This window comes from Phyllopteryx taeniolatus, chromosome 2 (genome assembly GCF_024500385.1).
Source record: "Phyllopteryx taeniolatus isolate TA_2022b chromosome 2, UOR_Ptae_1.2, whole genome shotgun sequence".
NCBI classification, from domain to species: Eukaryota; Metazoa; Chordata; class Actinopteri; order Syngnathiformes; family Syngnathidae; genus Phyllopteryx; species Phyllopteryx taeniolatus.
In genome coordinates, this window is record NC_084503.1 from 21154430 (window position 1) to 21182100 (window position 27671).

A 27671-nucleotide genomic window follows, 5' to 3' on the forward strand; every position below is an offset into this window, starting at 1 on the left:
AACCTAAACTATTTTAAAACTAAAATCTTTTCTCATGGGAAATGTTTCACATGTCCAACAAATACTGAAATCTGTCAAAACAGCCGTTTTGATGCTGCTTTACTTCCTAAACTTTATAACCTATTTTTAAAACAAAACTTTTTAAAACTTAAACACTCTTGAGAACTCTTGCTTTTAACCCCAAAACTTGAGTAAATCAGTTTTGAGGGGGAGTCACACCTGGCAACCAAATACTTTTACAGCCTGCAAATTGGCCACATTGTCAAGACTAGAATTGGCTCCGCTAATGTTTAAAGAAACTGACAAAAATGAAAAGTGGTGAATAACGCATTTTTTTGCACTTTTAATCATGATAATGAGGCTATAACAGGATTCTTCAACAATTTATTCAACAACTTAAACATTTTTTTAAGTGTCTTCACGAGACTGCGGTACAAGTGCTGGAACCAAAACCTTAATATTGTCATTTTTAATAGAAAAACACTTTTATATATATTTTTTTTTACATGCACATGGTCTCAGCATAGATGCAGGCTATCATCTTTTGTGTGTGCGCGTCAATTCTGTCATTATTATACTTTTTTTTTATTTTTTATATATATATCATCACATACCGCTTTTGAATACAGGTGACAACGACCAGTTGAATGATATACACAATCTGGATTTAAAAATATAAAGAGAAGGAGGGGAAAAAAACAAGTAAAAAGCTACCAACAAAAAAAACCCTGTAAAAATCAGAAAAATCTTCTGCGAAAACAACGCATGTGAATGTGTCCAACTGTTAAATTATTGTAAATTCTATGAAAAACAAAAGCAACACTCAAACAAGAGATATTCTGTGCCTCAGAGGGGGTAACGGCGGGATGTTTACAGTGGGGCAGCCACCTCTTTTAAATAAACAAAGTCTATTTTTGCCACCCCGCCCGCCTCAGCCCCTCTGGGCTACTGGTGGGCGCACTGGACCCCTGGGCCGTGGTGGCCACCTTCCTCGTCCGAGCTGTCATTGTAGGCCTCCCGGCGGCCCCCCGACGACGAGCCCTGGCTCACGTCGTAGTCCTGGAGGTCCACCTCCTCCGTGTCGCCCGTGATGAGCGGCGCCTCCGATCGCGACGGAAGCATGTCCTCCAGCTCCTGTCAGACAACACATTCAAGGGTATGGATGACATTTGAAATATGATAGTGGCAACGAGTGTAGAATATTTGCTTGTAAAAGAAATATTTGATTCAGGCATTTTTAGCACCTTGTCCGGCTGCTGGGGCCATATGTTCATTATAAGAAGAATTTGATATATTCTAAATGTATAGGCCGGGCAGGGGGTGCCAGTGGTTTTGCAAACTAAAAAAGGTATTTTCAGTGGCACATAACCACATTTTTCTAATCAATTTTTCAGATACTGAAAAAATTATTAAAAAATATTAAATAACACAAAAATAGCAGTACCGGCAGTTTCTCAGGACTGATCCAGTTGCTGGTGGGGAACTGCACGTCGAACTTGACGTACAGGTCTCCCTTCTCAAAGGGGTTGCGGTACTGCGGCATACCCTCCCCTCGCACCACCCTCACCGAGCCTAAAGAAAAACAATACATTTAGAATTCACTCCTTTATGGTGCCAGACGAGTTTGGTGCAGAAAAGCGGAGGGGGAGCAGTACCCGGCTCGATAACCTTGCCAGCGGGATGCTTGACCACAATCTGTCTGCCGTCTAAATGTTTCAGCATGAACTGGAAGCCGCACAGCGCCTCCACCAGGCCGATCTTGTGGTTCATGAACAGGTCGTTGCCGTCTCGCCGGAATGTCTGCGTGTGCAAAAAATACGGTTAAACACCACAGATACTCATGTTTTACTTCCCTAAAAGGAAGACTGTGTTGTTGCCCATTTCAAAAAGTATTGATGTAATAAAAACAAAACAAAACGCTGCACTTTCCCATAAACAAGTGCTACTGATGTACTTCACTAAAAAAAAGAAATTATTGATGTTGTACCTTCCTAAAAAGACAGGTGTTGCATTTATTTAAAAAGTAAGACATTATTGATGTTGCACATTTTGAAAAACTGTTGATGGTGCCATTTTCTGTAAAGGACTACTGTCCATCCATCCATTTTCTGAGCTGCTTCTCCTCACTAGGGTCTCGGGCGTGCTGGAGCCTATCCCAGCTGTCATCGGGCAGGAGGCGGGGTACACCCTGAACTGGTTGCCAGCCAATCGCAGGGCACATACAAACAAACAACCATTCACACTCACAGTCACACCTACGGGCAATTTGGAGTCTCCAATTTATGCATGTTTTTGGGATGTGGGAGGAAACCGGAGAAAACCCACGCAGGCATGGGGAGAACATGCAAACTCCACACAGGCGGGGCCGGGGATGAACCCGGGTCCTCAGAACTGCGAGGCTGACGCTCTAACCAGTCGGCCACCGTGCCGCCTAAAGGACTATTGATGTAGCAATTTTCTAAAAAGAAGACAAATGTTGCACTCTTAAAAATAAGAAATACCATTAATGTAGCACTATCCTCAAAGAAAACAATTTGTGGGTGCACTTTCCTAAAAAGAAAAGGTGTTGACGTTGCACTTATTTAAAAAGTAAGACATTACTGATGTTACACTTTCCTAAAAAGACTTACTACTAATGCTGCACTTTCCTAAAAAGAAGAGAAACTATTAATGTCACACTAATCCAGGGCTTCTCAATTTTGTTCTGTTACAACCCCCCAAGGAAGAAAAAAATTTGCGACTCCCCCACCTGCAGCCCCCGCGAGTACACCTCTATACAACGTTGCATATAAAGGATAATCTATTTGGAAAAAAACTAACAAAATACAGATAATACTTCATGTTTTGATGATATGGGTAGAAGCAGAATCATGCATTGTAAAATGCATTATACATGGGTAGAAGGTTTTTCCAGAATTTTGGTCAGTTTAGGGGGTGCGTATTATACATGGGTGAGCATTATACACGAGAAATTACGGTAATCTAATCCTTATAAACATTGAAGAAAGTACAAAAGAAAGATATAGACTGCCATCTACTGCAGTGGATGTGCAATGACACTTTATTCTAGTACGGCAAATCGTGTTCTTCTGGGTCTCAGACCCCCCCCATGGCATCGCAACGCGACCCCCGCGCCCCACTATTTGAGAAGAAGTGCACTAATCTAACTCATGTGGTATGGAAGCAGGTGCGAAAGTGCTTGCTCGGCCTGTTCGAGCAGCTTTTGTCTTGTTCAATGCAACAATTAAACGCAACATGCTGGAATTAAGTTTCATGACAATCACAACACTTCTGATGAAAGGCACATTTTATGGCTGCACAATGAATACAATTTTCATTATGATCACAATTTTGGCTGCCACCATTAAATGAGCCTGATTGTCGGCGATTTTTTACATTTAAAATATGCAGGCACTGATGCATATGAAAATTCTTCATTTGCAGCAGTGCAAGCAACCTAGTCAGCCAGCCACCATGGGGCGAACATATGGTTAAGGCTTTATTAAGGGCCAACGCAGTCCATGGCCAACTTCAAAATAAAAGCCTAAAATTGGGACTGATGTCCAATGTAAGGTTTTATTTTGAAGGTAGCCTTCTCCGCACGTTGGCAGAGAGGCAACTTGTCTCTTTAAGACACTTTTTTGGGGTCCTATTTGACTGCTAGGTCAAGCAGAAAAGAAGATACGTATCCCTTAAATGACAGAACAATTTTACTGCGTCACAGTGGACTTTTTAAGCTGCCACTGTGGTCTCTTTGTATTCTGATGGATACTGAGAATTAGTCGTTCAGCCGAACAGAACAAAGTTTTTAAAGGGGACTGACAGAAAAAAGAAAGGAGAGAGTGTGAAAATGTAACTAAATAATGTACTGCAGGAAAGGATGACAAAAGACAAAGCACTAGCTCTAAACAAGGGGAGAGTAAAGCATTATATAACTAATACAATGACATTGGATTCAAGTGTTGTATCGGTCAGTAGTGCTACACCCTGTGAGGGAAGGACAGGACAATATAGGACAGGGACAGGAGGGGAAGCATGCAGGACAAGGGTCGTGGACCCGGCTGTACAACTGAAGTGTGGTGGGAGTGGCTATGTAAATTATAAACATCTGTAGGACCAGAGTGTGAGTGAGGGGATACCAAAGAAATTTCCAGTTATTTGTTGCAATAAATGAGTGGCCCCACACCCAGCGAATAAGTCCAAGGGGTGTGTGTCTGCAGACACATGTAAGTGAATTAACACTGTTTCGCATGCACAATAACCGTCAGAAGTGTCCTGTAATTGCTGTGCCTGCACCCACCCCACCCCATCGAGAGGAGGGGTCGGGTCCAGGAATCCACCCGAGAGCGGCCTGGTGGACGGGACACATCCCACACTAAGGTATCCAGGGTGGTCCACCTGCCCCACAGAGGCACCACGAAAACCAGCCACCTGGAAAGGCCGCACAACCAAACGCCACCCCCCTCTTTTGGCCCCATGAGCCCTGTGAACACTGCCCCCCAACCCTACCCGCACCAACCCACTAGGCCTACAATTTAGCCAGTCCCCGCCGAGGCCGAAGGAAAGACGGTGTCCCGTTGGGTGGAAAGGAGGGTGGATAGGGGCACCCGACAAAGGAACGATAAGGGGGTGACACGGAGAGTAGCCAGAGGGCATGAGAGAGGAGCCCCCACACCAACCAGCCATCCCGCCAGAGGGGCCTGGCCCCAGGAGCGCCGCCATAAGCCTATTGAGAACCCACCTCCCGCCATTACTATGACCGCCAGGTCCCTGACTGGTAGGGTTGGGTATGGAGAACCGATTGGAACCGGGACTATCATTCCGGTTCTCTCAAAACCGTCTGCCTAGAGTCCTCCCACCACAAAGAAGTGGCGAACATCAACAAAGAAGAAAACCAACGAAAAAACACGCACGAAGACTTGCTTGTTCCCAACAGCGGCGGTGAACAAAAGTGTGTCTTAACTTTGTTAAAATGAATGATCAGTCGCCTCAGTGCAACACTTGGAATAAGATTATATTGTGTAAAGGAGGCTTTCACGATGTGTAGCGTCTGATGCGGTCCGAGCCTCAGCCTACACCGCGTGGAGCTTCAGTGAACTCTCAGTCAACTGGGTGAGTGAAATAATAAAATACATCTATGCCAACATTGAGACAGCTAACAAGGTAAACGGTTACTTGCACTTTTGCACTGATGGTTTTTAGCGTTTGTCTTCAAACCAACATAAGCACCGATGACGAAAAGAAAGCTTAACATTGGGCTAAAACTTCACCGTAGTTACTTTACATTACAATAAATTGGGGCAAAATTCACATAAATGTCTCACAGTATCACAAACACTAACCTTGTGCCTCATCGGTGGGTAGGGAAAGGAACCAGCGTTTTATAGCATTTGGTTCAATCCATTTAAAAACAAATAAAATGAAAAAATAAAAATTAAATATCACCAGTGCCGTATGAAGTTACTTTTCATGGCAAAATGCTGAGTTCCGGTGCGTACCCTTCAAAATAAAGGGCTACAAGCTTAAAAAAGGAAGTCAAGTTAAAACATGCATATATAAACCATTTGATGTGACAAAAACAGTCCCAAATAAACATTTTAACAATGCTATATTTAACTTTTAGCTGAAACATTAAGTCAATTGGGTTAGTTCCACACACATTGCCTTGAAGTTCATAGGTTTGATATTGATGCTCGTTATAAAAAACCTCGAGTCAAATGTTCATTTTAGTCTATGCTGCGGGCTGCTATGAAAATTGATGTTCATAATATGGACACGCTTTATTTAAAGCATGCAAACTTTTTGGTCCCAGCCCCCTTAAATGAATCTGAATCGAGAATCGTTTGGATCTGGAATCAAAATAAAGAACCGGAATCGCTCAAATTCAAACAATGCCCAACCCTAATCATGTACTTACTGCCATCTGGGGGAACATAATTTAATTTGTTTTGCTTGTTAATAAAGTTGCTGGCATAAATGGATGAACTAGGATATAATTGTCTTTGTATCAGCATTACCACACTACTGGTAGCCTTTCATTGCTCAGCGACTCTCTGAACTTGTATTTTTATGTACTAAATATACAGACATGTTAGTATGGGGTAGAGCCCTTTCCTTTTTTTTGGCTGCTGCATCACCTCCTCCTCCTCAAAATAAGCAAAGCCAGGGCTTTCTTTTGCAACAATGAAAAATACTGCCGAGTATCAGTCACCTACGAAGACACGCTTACGAAGCACAGTTTAAATCGCAAGCTGTCAGTTACGGAGAACATGGGAATCGAGCAGCCGCGAGAGCATTCAAGAACAACAAATCCATGGTTCGCAAGTGGAGGAAGCAGGAAAATGAGCTTCGCCAAGTCAAGAAGACGAAGCTGAGCTTCCGCGGAAAAGAAAAAGAAAAACTAAGCGCGGAAACAAGGCGAGGTGGCCCGAGTTGGAAGACCAACTTGAGCAATGGATTAATGAGCAACCAACAGCCGGGAGAAGCGTCTCTACGTTCACCATTCGACTGAGTGCACTAACTCGGGGTTTGCCATCATTCCGGGAGGCTTGACGAACCGCTGGACATCCGTGTAAACAGGGCGCTCAAAGTGAAGTGAGCGGCGTGGGAGCCATGGATGACAGATGGTGAACACATCTTTACTAAGACAAGGAGGCAGCGCCGGGCGAGTTACGCCACAATTTGTGACTGGATTGTGGATGCTTGTTCAAGCTTTCGCACGGCAACGAGACTGACTCAAACCTGGCGTGTTTGTTGGAGAACTTGCCCAGCTGTTCATTTCGGATACAGAAGATGAGGACTTTGATGGATTTGTGGATGAGGATTGATAGGCGGTTTGAGTTTGAGCCTGCGCGCGGGAACTTGCAGCTCTTCTGTCTGGATGAACTCGAAGTGTCGGTTTCCTCTTCGAAGAGCACAACCCATCGCCCAGGTGTGAGGGAACCGGCCGGTGCGGCGGACCTTTTGGCGAGGCAGCGAAGTCCGCCGATGTGAAACGCGTCCTCCTCTTTCTAGTTGGCTAACCTCGCTAGCCGCCGAGCTAACGTGCCGCCAGCTAGTTGGTCACACCGCGGCGGAGGGAGCTCCTCGTCGGCGGCGCACGAAGGACGAAGTGACTGAATCTGCCGGCTCCGTCGAAGACTAAGCCCAGCCGCGCACAGGCAAGGTAAACTTTCTGGTGTTTGGACGCCATTCTGTATTTGGGAACTTGTCGACAGTCAGCCAGCCAATTGGGCTTTTCTTGGTCCTCGCAAAAGTCGCAACTTCTTCAACTGCTTTCTTGTCAAAATGGCTCAATATTGGGCGTATGATTCCAAACAACCTTTTTGACGCGGTTTCTTCTTGTCTTGCTGTGTTATCATGTGTGCCAATGGGCCTCCACCTCTGACGGCTGGGCCTCCACCACCACCGACGGCTGGGCCTCCTCCACCACCGACGGCTGGGCTTCCACCACCACCACCGACGGCTGGGCTTCCACCACCACCACCGACGGCTGGGCCTCCACCACCACCACCACCGACGGCTGGGCCTCCACCACCACCACCACCGACGGCTGGGCCTCCACCACCACCACCACCGACGGCTGGGCCTCCACCACCACCACCACCGACGGCTGGGCCTCCACCACCACCACCACCGACGGCTGGGCCTCCACCACCACCACCACCGACGGCTGGGCCTCCACCACCACCACCACCGACGGCTGGGCCTCCACCACCACCACCACCGACGGCTGGGCCTCCACCACCACCACCACCGACGGCTGGGCCTCCACCACCACCACCACCACCGACGGCTGGGCCTCCACCACCACCGACGGCTGGGCCTCCACCACCACCACCACCAACGGCTGGGCCTCCACCACCACCACCACCGACGGCTGGGCCTCCACCACCACCACCACCGACGGCTGGGCCTCCACCACCACCACCACCGACGGCTGGGCCTCCACCACCACCACCACCGATGGCTGGGCCTCCACCACCACCACCACCACCGACGGCTGGGCCTCCACCACCACCGACGGCTGGGCCTCCACCACCACCACCACCGACGGCTGATGCGGAAGCTGGCAGCGTAAAGCTATATGCAAACATTGCCAATAAAAGAAACAGGGGGCTGCCAAACCCCGCAATACTAAAGCACCGGAAATGGAGGGCGTTCCAAACCGTTACTAACTCTAAATTAATATTGGACTCAACACGTAAACCAAAAGGCATTCTTTGTGCACACTTAAATATACGAAGCATTTTAACGAAAAGTGATCAGGTCAATCACCTTCTCACTGACTCAAATATTGACTTCCTCTGCCTATCTGAGACATGGCTCCAAGAATCTTCGCCCTCAGCAATACTATCTGTACCTGGTTATAAAATGTTTAGAAACGACAGACAGGGTTCTAAGGGAGGAGGTGTTATGATTTATGCCAAGGACACTTTTAATTGTAATGAAATACATGTTACAGATGAGAATGGATTAGAATTTCTTGGACTAACTGTTTCTTTGTCACAGCAAATGTCTTATTCTTGTAGTTATTTATAGGCCTCCCTCATCAAATGCCGCTTTCTATGAAAAGCTGGAAATGTTACTGAAACAACTCAATCTTGCAAAAGAGGTGATAATAATGGGTGACCTAAATGTTAATTGGGAAGTTAACAAAGTTAGGAAAAAATTGAAAAGGGTTATGGATGATATGGATATGACTCAGGTTATTAATGGCCCTACGAGAATTACAAACTCCACCCGAACTCAGATTGATCTAGCCTTTACTAATAGGCCAGAAAGGATCTTGAAGCCATACAATATGCTCACAGGATTGTCTGATCACAATCTTATAATGGTTTCAAGAAAATTAAATAAAAAGCGCTTCAAACCCTTGGCCACCACTGAATCCAATAGGATACCAAAACATGAACAACAAAATTTCCAAGATTCCATCCAAGAAGTAAACTGGGATGTATTACTCGCTGGTAAAAATTTAGATGAGGATTGTTCTAAATTTGCCAACAAAATACAAGAAATTATTATACAATTTACACGGATAATTAAACTAAAAGCTAGAAAGAATGGCCTGCCTTGGTTAAACACATTTATTCTGAAACTGATGAAAGAACGCGATCATTCCTTGAAGTTGTCAGTCAAATCAGGATACAATAGACAGCACTTTATCTCACTGAGAAATAGGGTAATGAAAGAAATAAGAAAATCTAAAGCTGACTTTTTCATTACTGCTCTGAATAGTGCGAGGGGAAATTCAAAAATAACCTGGAATTATATACAAAAAACTATTGGGTGATACACAAAATAACAAAACAAAACTAATGCAAATTCAATTAAATGGAAACATCCTGACGGAACCTCAAGTGATGGCTGATGCTTTTAACAACTACTTCATTGAATCTGTGTCAGAAATCTCTTCTAAGTTTGCAGTAAAACAAATGAAGGAATACCCTGCATTGTCTACAACGCAGTACTGCGTTCTTTCTTCTTTACTATTACAAATATTACTGAGACCAAAGTTATCGATTTAATTCATTCACTCAAACCATCTAAGGCAAAGGATGTTTTTGGAATGGACACGAGCATGCTCAAAGATCTAGGTTCAACTCTTGCTCCTCCTATTGCCTCAATCATTAATCTTTCAATTTCATCTGGTCACTTTCCAAGGGCCTGGAAATCTGCTATTGTTACCCCTGTCTTTAAATCCGGTGACTCAACTTCTCTGAATAACTACCGACCTATAAGCATTCTTCCGGTCATTTCCAAAGTTGCAGAAAAATGGGTGTCAGAGCAGATTGTCCATTATTTAATCAGCAGCTCCCCCTCTCTCCACGCCATGCAGTTTGGTTTCAGATCCAAGCATTCCACTGAAATGGCTACATGCCTCCTCATTGAGAAAATAAAATCTTCTCTCGACAAGGGTGGAGTTGTAGGGGCGGTGTTCTTGGACCTCAGGAGAGCTTTTGATACAGTAAATCACTCTGTTCTTCTTACCAAGCTCTCAAAATTTAACTTCTCTCGCAAAGCTGTGAGCTGGATTGAATCATATCTGCATGATCGAACACAATCTGTATCAGTTAACAACTGCAGATCAGAGTCTCTTAGGCTAACCTCTGGAGTCCCTCAGGGATCAATATTGGGCCCCCTTTTATTTAGTCTTTATATCAACGATTTGCCCACTGTTTGCTCTGAAGCAGAGTGCGTAATGTATGCAGACGACACAGGTTTCTTTGTTCATGGTCGCTCCAAAGATACTGTTGCTGCTAAACTCACTAATACAATGTCCTGTGTCACAACTTGGTTGCAGGAGTGCTGTCTACAGCTAAACGTTTCTAAAACTGTAGGCATGTATTTCACTAAAACAAATAGAGTATCACCTGACCCCGACATACTTGTTAATGGAGAAAAAATGCAAATTGTCAGCCAATACAAATATCTTGGGTTAATAATAGATTCACAGCTTTCCTTTAAAGCCCATATTGACAAATTGTGTAAAAATATCAAATTAAACCTCGCAAATTTTCGTGCAATTCGGAATGAAATGTCAACTGAAGCTGCAAAAATTTACCTGCATTCGATGATTCTTAGTCACTTTAACTATTGCATAACCAGTTGGTCCCAGGCTGGTCAGAATGCAAAAAAAACATTGGAAGTTTTGTACAAACAAGTAATTAAAGTGATGGATAAAAAACCAAGGCACTATCATCACTGTGCAATTTAAAAAAAATACAGTCTTTTAAACTGGGACAGTCTTCACATATTTGCAGATTTAAATTTGATTTATAAAGTACTGCATGATTTGGCCCCAGCTCCTCTGGCTGAGTTCATCAGCCAAAGAAACAGCTCTGAGCGTGTCACTCGAGGCTCTGTCCGAGGTGACTGTCTCATTCCTCTGCGCAGGAGCACTTTCAGTAAGTCAGCCTGGTCAGTGAGGAGCGCTGGTGAGTGGAACTCAGTACCTGAGGAGGTTAAACTGCTTACAACATACAAGGCCTTCACAAAAAAACTGAAAATGTGGCTAGTTAACACCTATAGCTGCCAACACTAAAAGACAAGTATGTTATGTTGTCTTTTTGTTATGATCAAAAAAATTATGGTTTTATTCTCTCTTAATAGTATAGTTTGATTATGTATCCTGTATTATATTGTCTTGTAGATGTATTTTACTGCTTTTTTACATCATGGCCAGGGGACTACAGATGAAAACTAGCCTTCTGGCTAATTCTGGCTTTTTTAACCATGTGTATTTCATGTGTTTTATGAAATTGCATTGTCCCCTTTCAAAAATAAACTGATAAACTTGAAAAAAAAAAAACATGAGGACATTGTTAAATACTTCAATGAAGTACAACCGAACTCAGTTTTGCTCCCGCTGCCTTTTTAAAAACATTGTTTTAGCGTGCATGCATGCTACCGTATGTTTTACCATGCCTGCGCCCAATAATACGGTGCGCCTTATGTATGTGTTAAATACAGAAATAGACCCCGTAACTGAGACTGCGCCTTTTAATACGGTGCGTCCTATGGTCGTGAAAATACGGTACTTGGCTAATTCAGATGATTCGGATATTATTTGTAGTAAATGAACCATTTTCAGAACAATTAAGTGACATTCGATAATTTCTCCCTGCAGCACAGCTAATTATCTCTCACGGCACAGCACAGTGGTTAGGAATCACCATCAATCATCCTCAATCTCAAAGGACCGTGATGGCGGTACCAATGCATTTTGTCCTATCTGAGCCTCTGTAGAGGCTCTGGTTCGGATGAAAAGCGACCCGTCAAGACAATGTGCTGCTGACGAAGTCGAACCGGTCTGAAGTTGCCCACCAACTGATGATGTTGCCAACGTTTACAATGCAAATGTGAACAGAGCAGTGTTTTTTTATGAGTAGCTCATAGGGCTGTCAAGACAAACTGCCTTGGCTTACTCATGTGCCTGAAGAAATTTCCACAACACACCAATTACCATAATTTCTTGTGTATAATGTGCACTCATGTATAACACGCACCCCCAAAGTTGACCTCAAAATTCTGGAAAACCCTTCTACTTATGTAAAATGCATTTTTTTTTTTACAATGCATGATTTTGCTTCTACCCATATGATCAAAACAACGTACTATCTGTATATTGTTAGTTTTTTTTCAAAGAATTATTCTGAAGTGAAGCACTTGTACTTGGTTTGAACACGTAACCCTTTTTTAAATTACTTGCTCTTATTTTGAAATTCACAGCCCTACTTTTATTTAGTAAATTGTGTATAAGTGTATAATGCGCACCGTTGACTTTTGACAATTTTTTTTGGGGGGGGTGCGCATTATACACGAGAAATTACAGGAGTACAAAAAAAAAAAAGACGTACAGTGGAACCTTGGTTTATGAACAACACAGTTTATAAACTTTTTTTCCCTGGTTCACACACTATTTTTAGTTCCTAACAGCCGTGGCACGACCACAGAAGTTTAATTGTGCTTCTTCCTCACAGAGCGTAAACATCATTGGCTCCATGCATCATATGGCAGGTATCTGTTTTTCTTGCTCTAAATTAGCCCTCAGTATGGCTCCAAGGAAAGAGAACATGGTGTACGTGTAATAATGATAATAAAATTGTACCGCACTTTTCTGAAAACCTAAAGACAAACATTGGTACACACAAACAAAGTTAAAAAAAATAAAAACCTGATCCTCTACGAATGCAGCCAAGTCGGAAGCCCTAAACGGAAGGAGGAGCAACTAGCTAGCACTGGTCCTAGTCAGCAAGTATTAACCGCAACAAGAGAGGTGAAAGTCTGCCTGGGTCCTACGTTCAGCCTCAGTACAAGAGCTCAATGGTGAAAGGGTTAGCAAGGTTTAATGGTCAAATGTCCAATAACGCCTCTTCTCTTTCCTGCATTTAACACATGCTCTCTTTCACTGCGCGACTACACAGCCTTGTTTATGTTCACTACAGCTACCACTAGCCCAAAATGGCCACTACATCCCTCAATGCAACATGGTCCCCAACGCATGTAGTACTCCTGTCGAAACCCATGGTGGGACAAACCTAAAGGCGCGGCAACATGCAAAGAGGCTCAAGGCCTTTTCACAGTGCACTTGGCAACGCGGCACCGACTTTCCCATTCATTGTGTATGTGCTGAGGAGGCGGCACCACAGAACGCCATGTCGCAGCAAGTGCAGATGGCGGTTGACGCTGCGTGGCGCGCCATCAAACAGAAACATTTTCTATTCTAGAGGGATTTCTTCAAAATACGTTTTCCCAAAAAATAAAAGCACTACGGTAAGAAACAGTGTTGCTCGATCCTCTATTCAGTCTGAACTGCTGGAAAGCCCCTCCATGTGCTCGAGATGCCCAATTCTCGTCAAGGGACAGTAAATAAAATGTACCGCTCTCCTAATAGGAAACACATGATCATGAAACACCGTCAATCATTTTCACTAATTACTATAACTTAAACAGAACAGCATTATTTAAACCTGCAATATCTAGCTTTTTTGATTATTATAATTTTTTTCACCCCAGCCACTACTAGGAGTCACACAATGCTTAAGGCTCCTCTAACATATTGCTGTATTTTTCAGTACAGCAATATAGGGGTCCCTGGACTTTGCCCTAACACCCACCACCTACTGATGCCACCTTACAATACAAAAGCACATGTAAAACAAAAAAAACAGGTGTGCTGCTGTAAACAAAGGACGAACAATACTAAAGATGTCCGCCTACCTCGTGCTCTTTCTCCTGCAGCACCAGGACGATGTCGCCCGGCTCCACGCTGGGCGCCTGATCCGCCTCTCCGCCGAAAGTGATCTTCTGGCCGTGCTTCATGCCTTTGTCGACGTGCACCTCCAGGATCTTCACTTCCTTCACCACCTTCTTGCCCTCACACTTTTTACAGCGGTCTTTCTCGCTGATCACCTCACCTAAGAGCGCAGAATCGCCTGTGTCAAAACTCAAAAGCCCTTCCTGATAAGGAAGTGAGCCCGCTCATTCTGCCGTGTGTGAACGGTGTTAATGGTTTATAGTCCCCCCGACCCCTTTTCGTAAAATGCGTCAATCTTCTGTCCAGCCAATGGTGGCTACACAGTCGGGCTCACAGGCTTCCCCAGCTGCGGGGAGCGGCACAACAGGGAAGACAAGGCCCGATGCTGCTTGGCGCCCAACTGAAGCATGCATATATTTATTACCGTGATGTAGGATAGAAGTGTCGATGGTCAATGTGTCCTACAATTTACATTAGTTCTCGCAGCTAGCTAGCTGCCTTCGTCAATGCATGAGCCGCTAATCCCAATTGGGCAGTCATGCCAAGAGGCGGCAGCGGCGCTGGCTCGAAGCAGGGCCCCATGTAATCTCGCTAGTCATTTGAGGGCCCACGACAAACAGTCATAGGGCCATGTGGTTTGTTTTTTCCATCGTACTTATTAGTTTTGGGTAGCTTACACAAATGAGGCTGATGTTGCTCAATACTGAAAAAAAATGCTGCTATTTCTAGCTTGCAAGTTAATGTCTTATTTTACATCTTAACATAAATTTCATTTTTGATACCTTTAAAACCTAACCCTTTATCCAGGTGAGGCAGTTGAGAACTGATTCTCATTTGCAATGCCAACCTGACTGCAGACAGTCTTTGGTGTATGGAGTTTTATTAAAAATAGGTACATTCCTAGAAATGTTAACATATTTATTCTATTTTATTGAGATGACAATACATGTGATATATCAGCTGGAAAATGCAAAAAGGGCATGAGCCTGAAACCTTACAGTTTTACTACAAATTTGAGAACAATAAATCACATCAAAAGTCCTCTGCAGGCTTCTAACATTTATTTATATATTTATTCAAAAGGTTTTTGAAGTTTTTCCCTTATTCCTTTGCATTCAGGCGATTACATTTTCTCAGTTCTCCAGCTTGAGAGAAAATCCGATCACATGCCTTTGTGCTATGATGTAATATTTAACTTGTTACCACAGTCTCCTCCAAAGGTATTGGAACGGCAAGGTCAGATCCTTTGCTTTTGTGCACTGAAGACATTTGGGTTTCAGATCAAAAGATGAATGAGACCGAAGTTCAGAATTCCAGCTTTTATTTCATGGTATTTACATCTAGATGTGTTGAACAACACAGGATAGGACCCTTTGTTTGAAACCACCCACTTTTCAAGTGAGCAAACGTATTGGAACAGACATTCAATTACCTTAAAGTGAATAACATTTAATATTTGGTGGCATTTTGGCTCATATTCATCTTTTGATCTGAAACCTAAATATCTAATGTATACAACAAAAACAAAGGAATTGACCTTGCCATTCCTATACTTTTGGAGGGGACTGTGTGTGTATAGGTATACGTATAGTACGTAAATGTGGAGAATTTGCATATCGTAATTGTGTATGTATGTATTTCAGTTTTCACTTCTTCATGAATAATTTATCTTGGGTTATGGTAAAGAGGAGGTTTTCCTTTTCAGACAGGCAGTACACATTTCAGTATGGGATATTTAAATTCAAAAGTTTTTTCTTCATGCTCAAAATAAACACAAAAAAAATGGTTCGTTACCTTCTCCGTTGCAGTCGGTGCAGACGGACTGCATCTGTTGCACCATGCCCGGTGCCAGCTGTCTGATCATGATGCGCATGCCACGCCCTCGGCAGGTGGCGCACTTCTGTACAGCTCCTGTCTTGCCCCCCTGCCTGCAACGTACCACCACAACACATTAAACTGACTGCTCTAAACATACATCGGAAGACAACTGAGGCCAATAAAACATACCCATTACAAGTACTACACAGTACATTCTTGCTAAGTTGTAGTTTGGTGGTCTTGCCATTGTAAAGGTCCTCCAGTGATACTCTGCAAGGAAAGAAAAAATGTTTTTTTTGTTAAAATGAGACATATGCCAATTTTCCCACACATTAAACCAGTTCCAAGTCACATTATTTCAGGTGGGCTTTCCTGTCTCATGCAAAATGAGCCACTGCTCACTTTGCACCCCTAAAACTGCAAACTCTGAGCCCCCGTGTGTCCGGGATTATTTAAATTAGTCCCATTGTGACATCACAGTCCCTCGTAAATTAGGCAAAGCATTGGCTATGTTAGCAGTCTGCAAACTACAGCTCCAGAGATGCATGTGGCTCTTTCATCCTTCTACTGTGGCTCACTGTAAACAGGGACTCATTTGATGTGCGTCCAAGCCGCACATTGCATACCTACGTATGTGTGCAGGGCGTTCTCACCTCGCACTTTGTGGGTCAAAATTCACATTTTTGTGCATCAAAAAAACTTTTGATTTTGACAATTTTTTCTTGCATTCAAAATTGCTCTTTAACCAAGCAAAAATAAAGTTCATCCAAAGAATCGATTGTTTGATAGAATTTTCAGTAGGATACTCGAGTACTAAAATATTTGTTAACTGAAGCTCTTCTCCCCGGATTGCTCAGTTTGGCCATCTTAAAGGATTATGGCGGCCACTTAAGAACCTTAAGTGCACCAAAAAAAAAATTGTAACCATGGACATATCTGTGCCTTGCCACAATTCTGTCTCTTGAGCTCTTCAGGCAGTTCCTTTGACCTCATGATTCTCATTTGCTCTGACATGCACTGTGAGCTGTAAGGTCTTATATAGACAGGTGTGTGGCTTTCCCATCAAGTCCAATCAGTATAATCAAACACAGCTGGACTCCAATAAAGATGTAGAACAATCTCAAGGATCATCAGAAGAAATGGACAGCACCCAAGTTAAATATATGAATGTCACAGCAGAGTCTGAATACTTATGGATGTCTGATATTTCAGTATTTCCTTTTTAATCTGCAAAAAATTTAAACAATTCTGTCAATATGGGTTGCTGTGTGTACATTGAGGAAAAAAATTAACTGAAATTATTTTAGCAAATAGCTGCAATATAACAGAGTGAAAAATTTAAGGGGGTCTGAATGCTTTCCGTACCCATGGCAAATCCAATCAGGGCGATGCGTGAAAGTAGTTCTACCTTGCCAAAATCCAACATGGTTGCGCTCATTACGATCTCTGTTAGGCTACATATTTAGATTGATAATTAAGGCCACCATTTTCTCGGGCTTTTGGGGTCGTACTTGAGCGGATGCACCATGTCCTCGCCTCTCCGCCGGCCGCCATTGCGCGAGCGTCCGCCCTGGCTGCCCATGAAGCCGAAGAGCCCGCCGCCGAAGATGTGTGAGAAGATGTCGTCCATGCCGGGACCGCCACCACCGCCCTCCCGCAGGCCCTGTTCGCCATACCGGTCATAAAGCTCCTTCTTTTCAGGGTTGGTCAGCACCTCATAGGCGAAGCTGATTTCCTTGAACTGAAGCAGAATCAGGAGAGGGTTAAGGAGGAACTCGACATGCCAACACCACCACATCAAAACCAGGGGTTCACGAACTGGGCTAGGTGACCCCGTGGGGTCCGCAAGCCGTAGCTTGGGGAGCAGCAAAGTAATTTTTTTAAAAAGTATGTGGTATTGTTTTTAAAAAGCACATACCCATGTTTGACACTAGGGCTGCAACAAGTACTCGAATGTTTGAGTATTTCGAGTAGAAACAAATGCTCCATGATTTTTTTTTTCTTCCTTCGGGGAGCCGCTTATTTAACTCATTCACTACCAGACTTCCCAGTTTGATACAATTGGTACATGGAGTAGCTGCCTGTTAATGGCAGAAAAGAGTTAAATTTTAAAGCAGACCCATTATCGCAACGTGGTTACGTCAATGCAAGCGAAGGTGGTGGAAGTGGAGTGTACGCGTTTTCAAAGAGCGCAAAATTACGTGGTAGTTTGCAAGCCGCCGTGTAACAACAAAAGAAGGAGAAGATGGCGGCGACATGAGAGAAGACAAATGCGAGAAAAGTGTGGGATCATTTCAGACTGAGCAGAAAGGCAAACACTGGTGACATTGCTCAAGCAAGACACAACGTGGTGGAAAAGCCAAGATGAACATCGTGCAAATCGGTGAGTTTAACGGTAATGCAACTTACTAGTGTAGCGTTAGCCCTATGGCGGGCTAAGGTTTCTATTCATTAACGTCGAATTTGTGACCTTTTTATTACCATGGTGATAAGTAGAGTATGTGTGCGACTATAACGTGACTTCATTCAGGGGGCTTTCTTGTCAAGGTATAGTTTTGCTCAGTCATTTAAGCACTGTGAGCTACATGGTCAGTGTCCAAGCATCATATATGCAAGTGTTTACATTTTGAGTCAAGTACTGTAGGTGAATAAAATCAGTGGCAAAGTTTGTCAAATAAAATATTAGTGTTTCCTATAAATGTGTCTTCATTGTCATTTTAGTTTAGTCTGGTCTAAGCTCTTAAACGCACACCCACAAACCTACTGTATCATGCTGTCACATCTGAAAACGCTAGTGGAGTTGAACAACAGGCTCCTTATGCCTTTTTTTTTTATTTTTTATGAATAACGTTTATATATTTACAAGAAATGCTAAGAAGAAGAAAAATGCTAAGTTTAAACTTAAATTTGTTTTATTTATTTGTATTTGATTGAAACTGTCGCACTGACAATATTTCTAGACAAGAAAATACAGTTTGCTTCTCAATGTGAATTTAAGAAATAAAACAGTTGATTATCTCCAAAAAGTAAAAAATGGTCGTTCTTTTTTAGTGAAATTGCTTAATTGTTCTTGTGTATTCGTAATTGCTCTTTAAGCAAAAAAATATTTTTTACGAATATCCAATTATTAGATAAAAAATTTGGTAGGGTACTCAAATACTAAAATATTCGATAGTTGCATCCCTATTTGACACTAATGTGATGAAAGTCAACTAATCGCTGATGACCTCATTGATATTTCTCTAGTACAGTACAATAATTAAAAAAAAAAATACAAATCACAGAAGGGAATCCTTTGCAATCTAAATTCACCAACAGTGAACAGCTCATACAACAAATATATACAAAACATACAGTGGTGTTTGCCCCCTTCCCGATTTCTTATTTTTTTGCACGTTTGTCACACTTAAATGTTTCACATCAACAAACAAACTTAAATATTAGTCAAAGACAAAAGTGAACACAAAATGCTTTTGATTATTAAGGGAGGGAAAAAAATCCAAACCTACATGGCCCTGTGTGAAAAAGTGATTGCCCCCGCTGTTAAAACATAACTGTGGTTCATCATACCAGAGTTCAATTTCTCTAGCCACACCCAGGCCTGATACTGCCACACCTGTTCTCAATCATTAAGAAATCACTTAACTAATTTAGTGCCAGCCGTTTTCAGAAAAGAAAACCCCCGGGTGCCAGCCGTTTTGAGCGACTTTTAAAGGCTTACGGAATATTTTGTTCGATGATTATAGTCATACCAAATTAAAGGATGAACTCTCTTTCAGCAGCAAAACAAAAAGCTAGATCCTGCCCTTTTCTGTTATTTAGTTATGTGCAGTGAAACATGGGTAAATAAGTGTTTTGGTCATGTCTCAGATAAAATCTGTAACTTCAATGCTTGTATATTTTTTTGCTTTTTGTCACGTTACGCGTTTTCATTGCATAATCCAGCTAAAACAACATTTAGGAATGGCTCTTGATTGCAAAATAATCAAGTAATTAGCTATAACGCGCTGTGAGTGACGCAAACTCACCGGATATCACGTCAGTCATGGCGCTTCGTATTGTTTCTTGGCTGTTGACATGGCGACTGTCATCCTCTTCAGATTTCAGTTATAACATTTCTGACAAAAACACAATTGTGCTAACGACCACAACACATATTCTGCGATTACTTTACATATACTTTTGTCTCTGAGTGTAAAAATGCTTCAGCTCGTCCGACTTCCAGCCTTTCCACGCTGCTCAACAGCGCATGTCAGGCTACAGTGCTGTGTGTGAAATCTAAAAATTGTGCATCGCTGCCGTCTGTTGGCGGTTTTGCTATTGGGAGGCTATTGAATCTGTGTGGGGAGGTACATCAAGGTGTCCGCTACCACTTCCCATGAAGAAACGGAAACTACGTCTTAATACGTGTTCGGCACCCAATGGATGGGTCTAAAACTACGTATTAATACGTGTTAGGCACTAAACGAGGTAAATAGGCCCTATCTGACAAAGTGAAGTAGACCAAAAGATCCTCAAAAGCTAGACATCATGCCGAGAGCTAAAGAAATTCAGGAACAAATGAGAAACAAAGTAATTGAGATCTATCAGCTTTATAACTATTTCTAAAGCTTTATGACTCCAGCGAAACACAGTGAGAGCCATTATCCACAAATGGCGAAGATATACAGTACAGCATGAAGGCAACTGTGTGTGTGTGTGTGCGCGTAAGTCAACGTGAAAGTGAGTGACTGACACACACACAAACACACACAAAACCATTGCTCCCACAACAGTAATTTTGATGCGAAGAGCGAGAAAACTTTTACGCTCCAAGTGAGTTTAACCAGCTCTTTAAAAAGCAAAGCTGTGGGTGATTGAAGGGGCGGGGGATTTGGGGGGGGAGAAGCATTTACTACGTGAGGTCAGCCATGCAGCGCGTTAAATCAGCTCACAGTCCGGACTCCAAAGTTGAAAGATCTCACTTTTCATTGTGAGTATATTTAAGTTGAGTATTGTTAAGTCCTTCAGTGAGTCCGTCCTTACCCACCATGACAGATTTATGACTGTGCACCTTGGTATGAATAATTAACCCACAATGCATTGCACGTGTAACACGCCAGTAAGACTGTATTCTTAATGTGTAAATAAAAAAGTAATCATATACACGTTTTACTTTTTCCTCTCAGTGTGCTTACTGCCAGGCAGCCAGGTAACGTGTGCACAACTTGGTCAAACGGTCCACCACAGTAGCGTGTTCTATATGGTGGGAATTTGAGGCATTTGCAAATACAATTGACCCCTGCATAGTCACGGTTCGGCACGTCAACTATTCACAGATTTTCGCTAATCGCAGTCGGGCCTGGTCCCCATACCCCTCCACAGTAATCACGGACCTCTTCGGTGCGATACAGTAATTCCCCGCTATTTTTCCAATTTGATAGTGTGATTTTTTCAAAATCCTGCTTGAGTCTGCCCCCCCTCCCATCCTTGCTGCTTCTCCCTCACCAAACATAGCTTAGCATTTATAAATGGCAGACAATTTGAATAAAGTAAATGACTAATATCATACAGCAAGCTCATCCGTTTCTGCAAGTGAAAAATATGTGATTAGTAGCGTTCGGCATCAAGAATTGATTGGAACAGGGACTAACGTTCCGGTTCTCCCGGAATCGTTCAAACTTTAAAATTATGGTTCCCAGTTTCGATGCCTAGTCCGCCGGCCCCGAAGAAGTAATGGCAAAAACGCACACGAAGACGTGCTTGTGCCCAACGGCGGCGAACAAAGGTTTGTCTAAACTTTTAAATTAAAATGAATGACCAGTTGCCTCAGTGCAACACTTGGAATAAGATTATATTGTGCAAAGGAGGTTTTCACGATGTATGCCATCTGACGCACTACGAGCCTCAGCCTACACCATGCAGAGCTTCAGTAAAGTCAACTCTCAGTGAATTGGGTGAGTGAAACAATAAAATACATCTATGCCAACAATGAGACAGCTAACAAGTTAAAGTCTTAGTCTTTAGACCAACATAAGAGCGATGACAGAAAAAAAGCTTAACAGTGAACTAAAACTCAATGAATTGGGACACATTTCAAATAACAGTATCACAAACACAAACCTTGTCTCATCGGTGAAACTCGGGAAAGGAAGCAGTGTTTTATTAGCATTTGGTTCCATCCGTTAAAAAAATAAAATCTAAATAAATCACTGGTGCCATGTGAAGTTACTTTTCGTGTCAAAATGCTGAGTTCCGGAGCGTACCCTTCAAAACAAAAAGGCTACAAGCTTAAAACAGGAAGTCAAGTTAAAATTTGCACATATAAACCATTTGACGTGATAAAACAGTCCCAAAATAAAAAAAATACCAATGCTATATTTAACTTTTAGCTGAAACAATTAATAAATATTAAGCTCCACACAAATTGCCTTTTAGTTCATCGGTTTGATTTTGATACTGGTTATAAAAAAACAAGAGTCAAATGTTCATTTTAGTCTATGCTGCGGTCTGCTAAGAAAATAGATTTTCATAATTTAGACAATTTATTAAAACCACGCAAACCTTTTTTTACCCCAGTCCCCTAAAAGAATCGGAATCGAGAATCGTTTGGAACCAGAATCAAAATAAGGAACCGGAATCAGGACCGGAATTGCTCAAATTCACACGATGCCCAACCCTAGTGATTCGGGAGTCATATTTGTCCTTTCAAAGAGCGCAATTTCTCTTTAAGGTGCAGGTAGACGGCTACAGCTGAGTCTTGACCTGAAGAGTTGGCCCTTACAGTGGTGCAAAAAATTATTTAGTCAGCCACCACTTGTGCAAGTTCTCACACTTAAAAAGATGAAAGAGGCCTATCATTTTCAACATAGGTATACCTCATATATGAGACAAAATGAGAAAAGAAAAAAAATCCAGAAAATCACATTTGATTTTTAAAGAATTTATTAGCAAATTATGGGGAAATATATAAATGTTTGGTCACCTACAAACAAGCAAGATTTCTGGCTCTCAGAGACCTGCAACTTCTTAAGAGGCTCCTCTGTCCTTCACTCGTTACCTGTATTAATGGCACCTGTTTGAACTCATCAGTATAAAAGACACCTGCCCACAACCTCAAACAGTCACACTCCAAACTCCACGATGGTCAAGACCAAAGAGCTGTCAAAGGACACTAGAAACAAAAATGTCGACCTGCACCAGGCACAGAAGACTGAATCTAGAATAGGTAAGCACCTTGGTGTGAAGAAATCAACTGTGGGAGCAATTATTACAAAATGTAAGAGATACAACGTCCCTCGATCTGTGGTTCCACGCAAGATCTCACCACGTGGGGTCAAAATGATCACAAGAACGGTGAGCAAAAAGAGAGAGCATTTGGATGATCCAGAAGAGGGTTGGGAGAATGTCATATGGTCAGATGAAACCAAAATAGAACTTTTTGGTTAAAAACTCAACTTGTTGTGTTTGGAGGAGAAAGAATGCTGAGTTGCATCCAAAGAACACCATACATACTGTGAAGCATGGGGGTGGAAACAACATGTTTTGGGGCTGTTTTTCTGCAAAGGGACTAGGACGACTATCGTGTAAAGAAAAGAATGAATGAGGCCATGTATCGTGATATTTTGAGTGAAAACCTTCCATTGAAGATGAAACGTGGCTGGATCTTTCAGCAAGACAATGATACCAAACACACCGCCCGGGCAACGAAGGACTGGCTTCGTAAGAAGCATTTCAAGGTCCTGGAATGGCCTAGCCAGTCTCCAGATCTCAAGCCCATCAAAGATCTTTGGAGGGAGTTGAAAGTCCATGTTGCCCAGCGACAGCCCCAAAACATCACTGCTCTAGAGGATATCTGCGTGGAGGAATGGGCCAAAATACCAGCAACAGTGTGTGAAAACCTTGAAGACTTACAGAAAATGACTGACCTCTGTCATTGCCAACAAAAGGTATATAACAAAGTATTGAGATGAACCTTTGTTATTGACCAAATACTTACTTTCCACTGTAATTTGGTAATAAATTCTTTAAAAATCAAGAGTGATTTTCTGGATTATTTTTTTTCTCATTTGGTCTCTCATAGATGAGGTATACCTATGATGAAAATTACAGGCCTCATATCGTTTTAAGTGGGAGAACTTGCACAATTGGTGGCTGACTAAATTTTTTATTTTTTTGCCCCACTATGTGTTTTCCGGTAAATAATTTTTTTTGCCCCACTGTGTTTTCCGGCACAGTGAAAGAATGGTTAGCACATCTGCCTCACAGTTCTGAGGACCCGGGTTCAATCCCTGGCCCCGCCTGTGTGGAGTTTGCATGTTCTCCCCGTGCCTGCGTGGGTTTTCACCGGGCACTCCGGTTTCCTCCCACATCCCAAAAACATGCATTAATTGAAGACTCTAAATTGCCTGTAGCTGTGACTGTGAGTGCGAATGGTTGTTTGTTTGTTTGTGCCCTGCGATTGGCTGGCAACCAGTTCAGGGTGTACCCCGCCTCCTGCCCGATGATAGCTGGGATAGGCTCCAGCACGCCCGCGACCCTTGTGAGGAGAAGCGGCTTAGAAAATGGATGGATGGATGAAGTTCTCTATAGAAAAATGTTGCTTCACACGATTAATTTTCTTCAGGAGATATTCCACATTTAGCACTTGAACTTCATGGGTGCCAAAAATGCTGAGCAGGACAGTAAGTACACAAATTTACCTCCACTATAGTACAACTGAACACACATCACATATTTTACATACAATAAACAGACAAATTGCCATTTGCAAACTAATAATTTTCTGTAGAATAGAAGTAAAACTATTTGTCGAAAATGCACATATCCCCTTATTTTTGTGGTCTTTGTACAACACCCTAAAATTCCGCCCAAATGCCCTGCTCCTTCTAAGACAAAACTGTAGTTATCGACAAAGCAGGTTTATTTATGTTTAAGTGTAATGTGGTAAAATTAGTTTTAAATTATATTAAACTGCTTTGGGATTATAGTTTGGTGTATATTTAGGGTTTAAACCAGTGGTTCTCAACTGTTATCACCAAGGAGCCACATTTTTCTGTTGTCGCAGACACGATCCACTTTTATAGAAGAACAAGGAAATGTATTGCTAAAAAAAAGCCTTTGAAAACATGTATGAAAATTTACAAGCCAATTGCATGTACAAAAGTGAACAGAGTTAAATTGAATATCACAATTGCAGAAAATATGCCCACAAAATGTCACTTAGTTCTTGGCACTGATCTCTTCTTTCTAGGAAAGTAACTTACCCAATGCGTTTCCACGGCAACGCTATATGGTACAAAGCTACCACTGTATGGGGACCAGCACACCAATAAAACAATCCATTACTCCTCCCTATTATCTTTCATGGAATGCTTTGTTATGATGACATTATTACAGGGATAAAGTCCTACTTTATACGACAACAAAAGGCTTATTTTTGAGAATGGTAACTTGGCTTACGAGTTTGTTCGTGACCATGCTACACCTACATCAAATAAATTTCCCAGTCTAAATTCAATCATTCCGTTCCATTCGTTTCTCTAGAAAATGGACAACTTTCTCGAACCTTTTACACCACTCACCACCTCAAAAAATATTTAGCTCTCCAAGTACCATCATAATGGCCGCCGACATTAAAAGTCATAAATATACAGATGCTGCGATTTTAGTCCTAAAAAGTACATTTAGCACTGTACTTGAGTTAAATACAACTCAACTATACTCAGACAAATGTACTGTACTTGACAAATTAAAGAAAAATAATAAATACAATGAATGAAAAGGGGTGGCACGGTGGCCGACTGGTTAGAGCGTCAGCCTCACAGTTCTGAGGTGTGGGGTTCAATCCCCGTCCCCGCCTGTGTGGAGTTTGCATGTTCTCCCCGTGCCTGCATGGGTTTTCTCTGGGCACTCCGGTTTCCTCCCACATCCCAAAAACATGCATTAATTGGAGACTCTAAATTGCCCGTAGGCATGACTGTGAGTGCGAATGGTTGTTAGTTTCTATGTGCCCTGCGATTGGCTGGCAACCAGTTCAGGGTGTACCCCGCCTCCTGCCTGCTGACAGCTGGGATAGGCTCCAGCACGCCCGCGACCCGAGTGAGGAGAAGCGGCTCAGAAAATGGATGGATGGATGAATGAATGAAAAGTTTAAAAAATAAATAAAAACTGGATTTTAAAAAAAAACAAGTTTAAATACGCTGTTGCATAGCTATAAGCTTCATTGTAATGTTTGATTGCATTTCATGTTCTAAATGTTGTACATTTTAGTTGTATTTGATTCAGTGATTCCTTTGCGTACCACACTTTGAGAATCACTGTCCTATGGTATTTAGGGTATACAGGGTAGCTACATTTAATTGCCGTTAAGATTATTAGGGGTATCTGAAAACATTCCTCCCCTGTAAGGGTAGCCTGGACCCCAAACATTTTGAGAACCCCTGCACTAAAGTCTGCCATTTCCTGTTTTTTTACCTTGTCGCCAGCGTTGGGGTTCTTGTCTGGGTGGTACTCTTTGGCCAGCTTCCTGTATGCCTGAGGAGATAACAACAGCAACCACTATGACTCCACCAGCACGTACGCGTCGTCAACACTGACGTCATGGTCTCTGCTGATGACGCAATAACACGTGAAGTAAGTGAAAGATTAGAACGGCTGGTTTACATAAGACGAGGTCAAAAGGGGTAGTTACTCTATCAAGTTAGTTTACCCACGCTTGGCTTTTCGTATAAAACTGCGACAATTGGTCATGGGTAATAGAAAGACTGTTAGCCTCGTGGGCAAGCGACAGCTACAACGACTGTTTTTTTTTGTCGATGTCTTTTATGTCTCAAAAGTCTTCGCTGTCAATTGACTGTTGTCGTACTAGAGTGGCTCCAACTACCGGAGACAAATTCCTTGTTTTTTGGACATTCTTGGCAAATAAAGATGATTCTGATTCTGATGTAAACTCATTCCAGTTGATTAAAATAATGTTGCTGCCAATTACTACAGCAACCACCGTACGCTTACGACATAAAAGGTGGACATTTTGGACTATTCACGAGATTTGAAATTAACGACCGAATCGACACAAAAAAAAAGCCGTGACACGACATAAAAGGTGGACATTTTGGACTATTCACGAGACTTGAAATTAACGACCGAATCGACAAAAAAAAGACGAGACGGCAGGTCGCTCGATTCACTTTATTTGTTCCATTCCCTCCACAGAATGTGTCTATCTAGAATATGATTTATAATCACTATAGCCATGTCGAGGCTCTTGACAGACTTGGCTTCACTACCACCTGTACGGTTACTGCGGGAGAGGTCAACTGCTAAAGATCACACATTCCTCAAATAAAGTCAAATAATCGTTAATCTGTAGTATTTGAAAACGTTTGGAAGGCGTACCGGCCGCCTTTGACGCGCTTATGGCGTTTCCATCCGCCTCGTCACACACACACGATCATCCAAGACAGTTAGCATGACGAGCTAACATTAGCTCGCCATGCTATCGATGGTCTTCCTGATTACCTTATTTATTTATTTATTTGTTTATTTAACATGCGCCCCGGCTCATAAAAAGGCAACCGGGGCGTCTGGTGCCGTTCGTCGGCTTTATAGCAAGGCCTGCGTGCTTTACCTTTTTCAGTTCGTTCTCGGAGGCAGACGGCGACACGCCGAGGATGTCGTAGAGCTTCGTGTCAGCGACATTGGCCATGGTTGTCGCTGCAGATGTTGCTTTCAGCGCGGAGGTGGACGGACAAAGAGACGGCGCCGGCCGGGTGGAAAATGTTTCTCGCCTTCCGCGCCTTCACTTCCTGCGTGGTCAGGCGCTCTGGGCGTCCGCTGTCGCCCCCTTCAGTCGGAGGACTGACATTACAGCCACAAGTCATAAACTGATATCCAGCCACAGAGTCACTGCCAGTGGGCCAGCAAGGCATTCTTTGTTGGCTGAGGCACTATCAGTAGCACTGACCTACAACCCATCCATCCATCCATTTTCCGTACCGCTATTTTCGGGCGAGAGGCGGGGTACACCTTGAACCGGTCGCCAGGCAATCGCAGTAAACTATAACCTATCCATCCATCCATTTTCAACACCGCTTATCCTGGTTAGGATCGC

At 42.7% G+C, this 27671-nt stretch overlaps 1 protein-coding gene across 1 annotated transcript; it reads right to left on the bottom strand.

The window, feature by feature from the left end:
* Window positions 1-316: 316 nt before the first annotated feature.
* Window positions 317-27366, bottom strand: dnaja2a (DnaJ heat shock protein family (Hsp40) member A2a). Its single transcript, XM_061765218.1, has 9 exons — window positions 27189-27366; window positions 26036-26095; window positions 17092-17321; window positions 15770-15850; window positions 15557-15690; window positions 13726-13922; window positions 1656-1800; window positions 1445-1572; window positions 317-1134 (listed from the first exon to the last, which is right to left on the bottom strand). Exons 1-9 carry the CDS (start codon window positions 27264-27266, stop codon window positions 946-948), a joined length of 1242 nt encoding a protein of 413 aa, XP_061621202.1. The 5' UTR covers window positions 27267-27366; the 3' UTR covers window positions 317-945.
* Between the last annotated feature and the right edge of the window lie 305 nt (window positions 27367-27671).

Coding starts and splice junctions, on each gene's coding strand:
- dnaja2a (XM_061765218.1), bottom strand. CDS start 27,266: ATGGCCAATGTCGCTGACACGAAGCTCTACGACATCCTCGGCGTGTCG. Junction 26,096..27,188: donor CCGAGAACGAACTGAAAAAG/GTAAAGCACGCA, acceptor TTATCTCCTCAG/GCATACAGGAAGCTGGCCAA. Junction 13,923..15,556: donor CACCGACTGCAACGGAGAAG/GTAACGAACCAT, acceptor CTGCGCTCTTAG/GTGAGGTGATCAGCGAGAAA.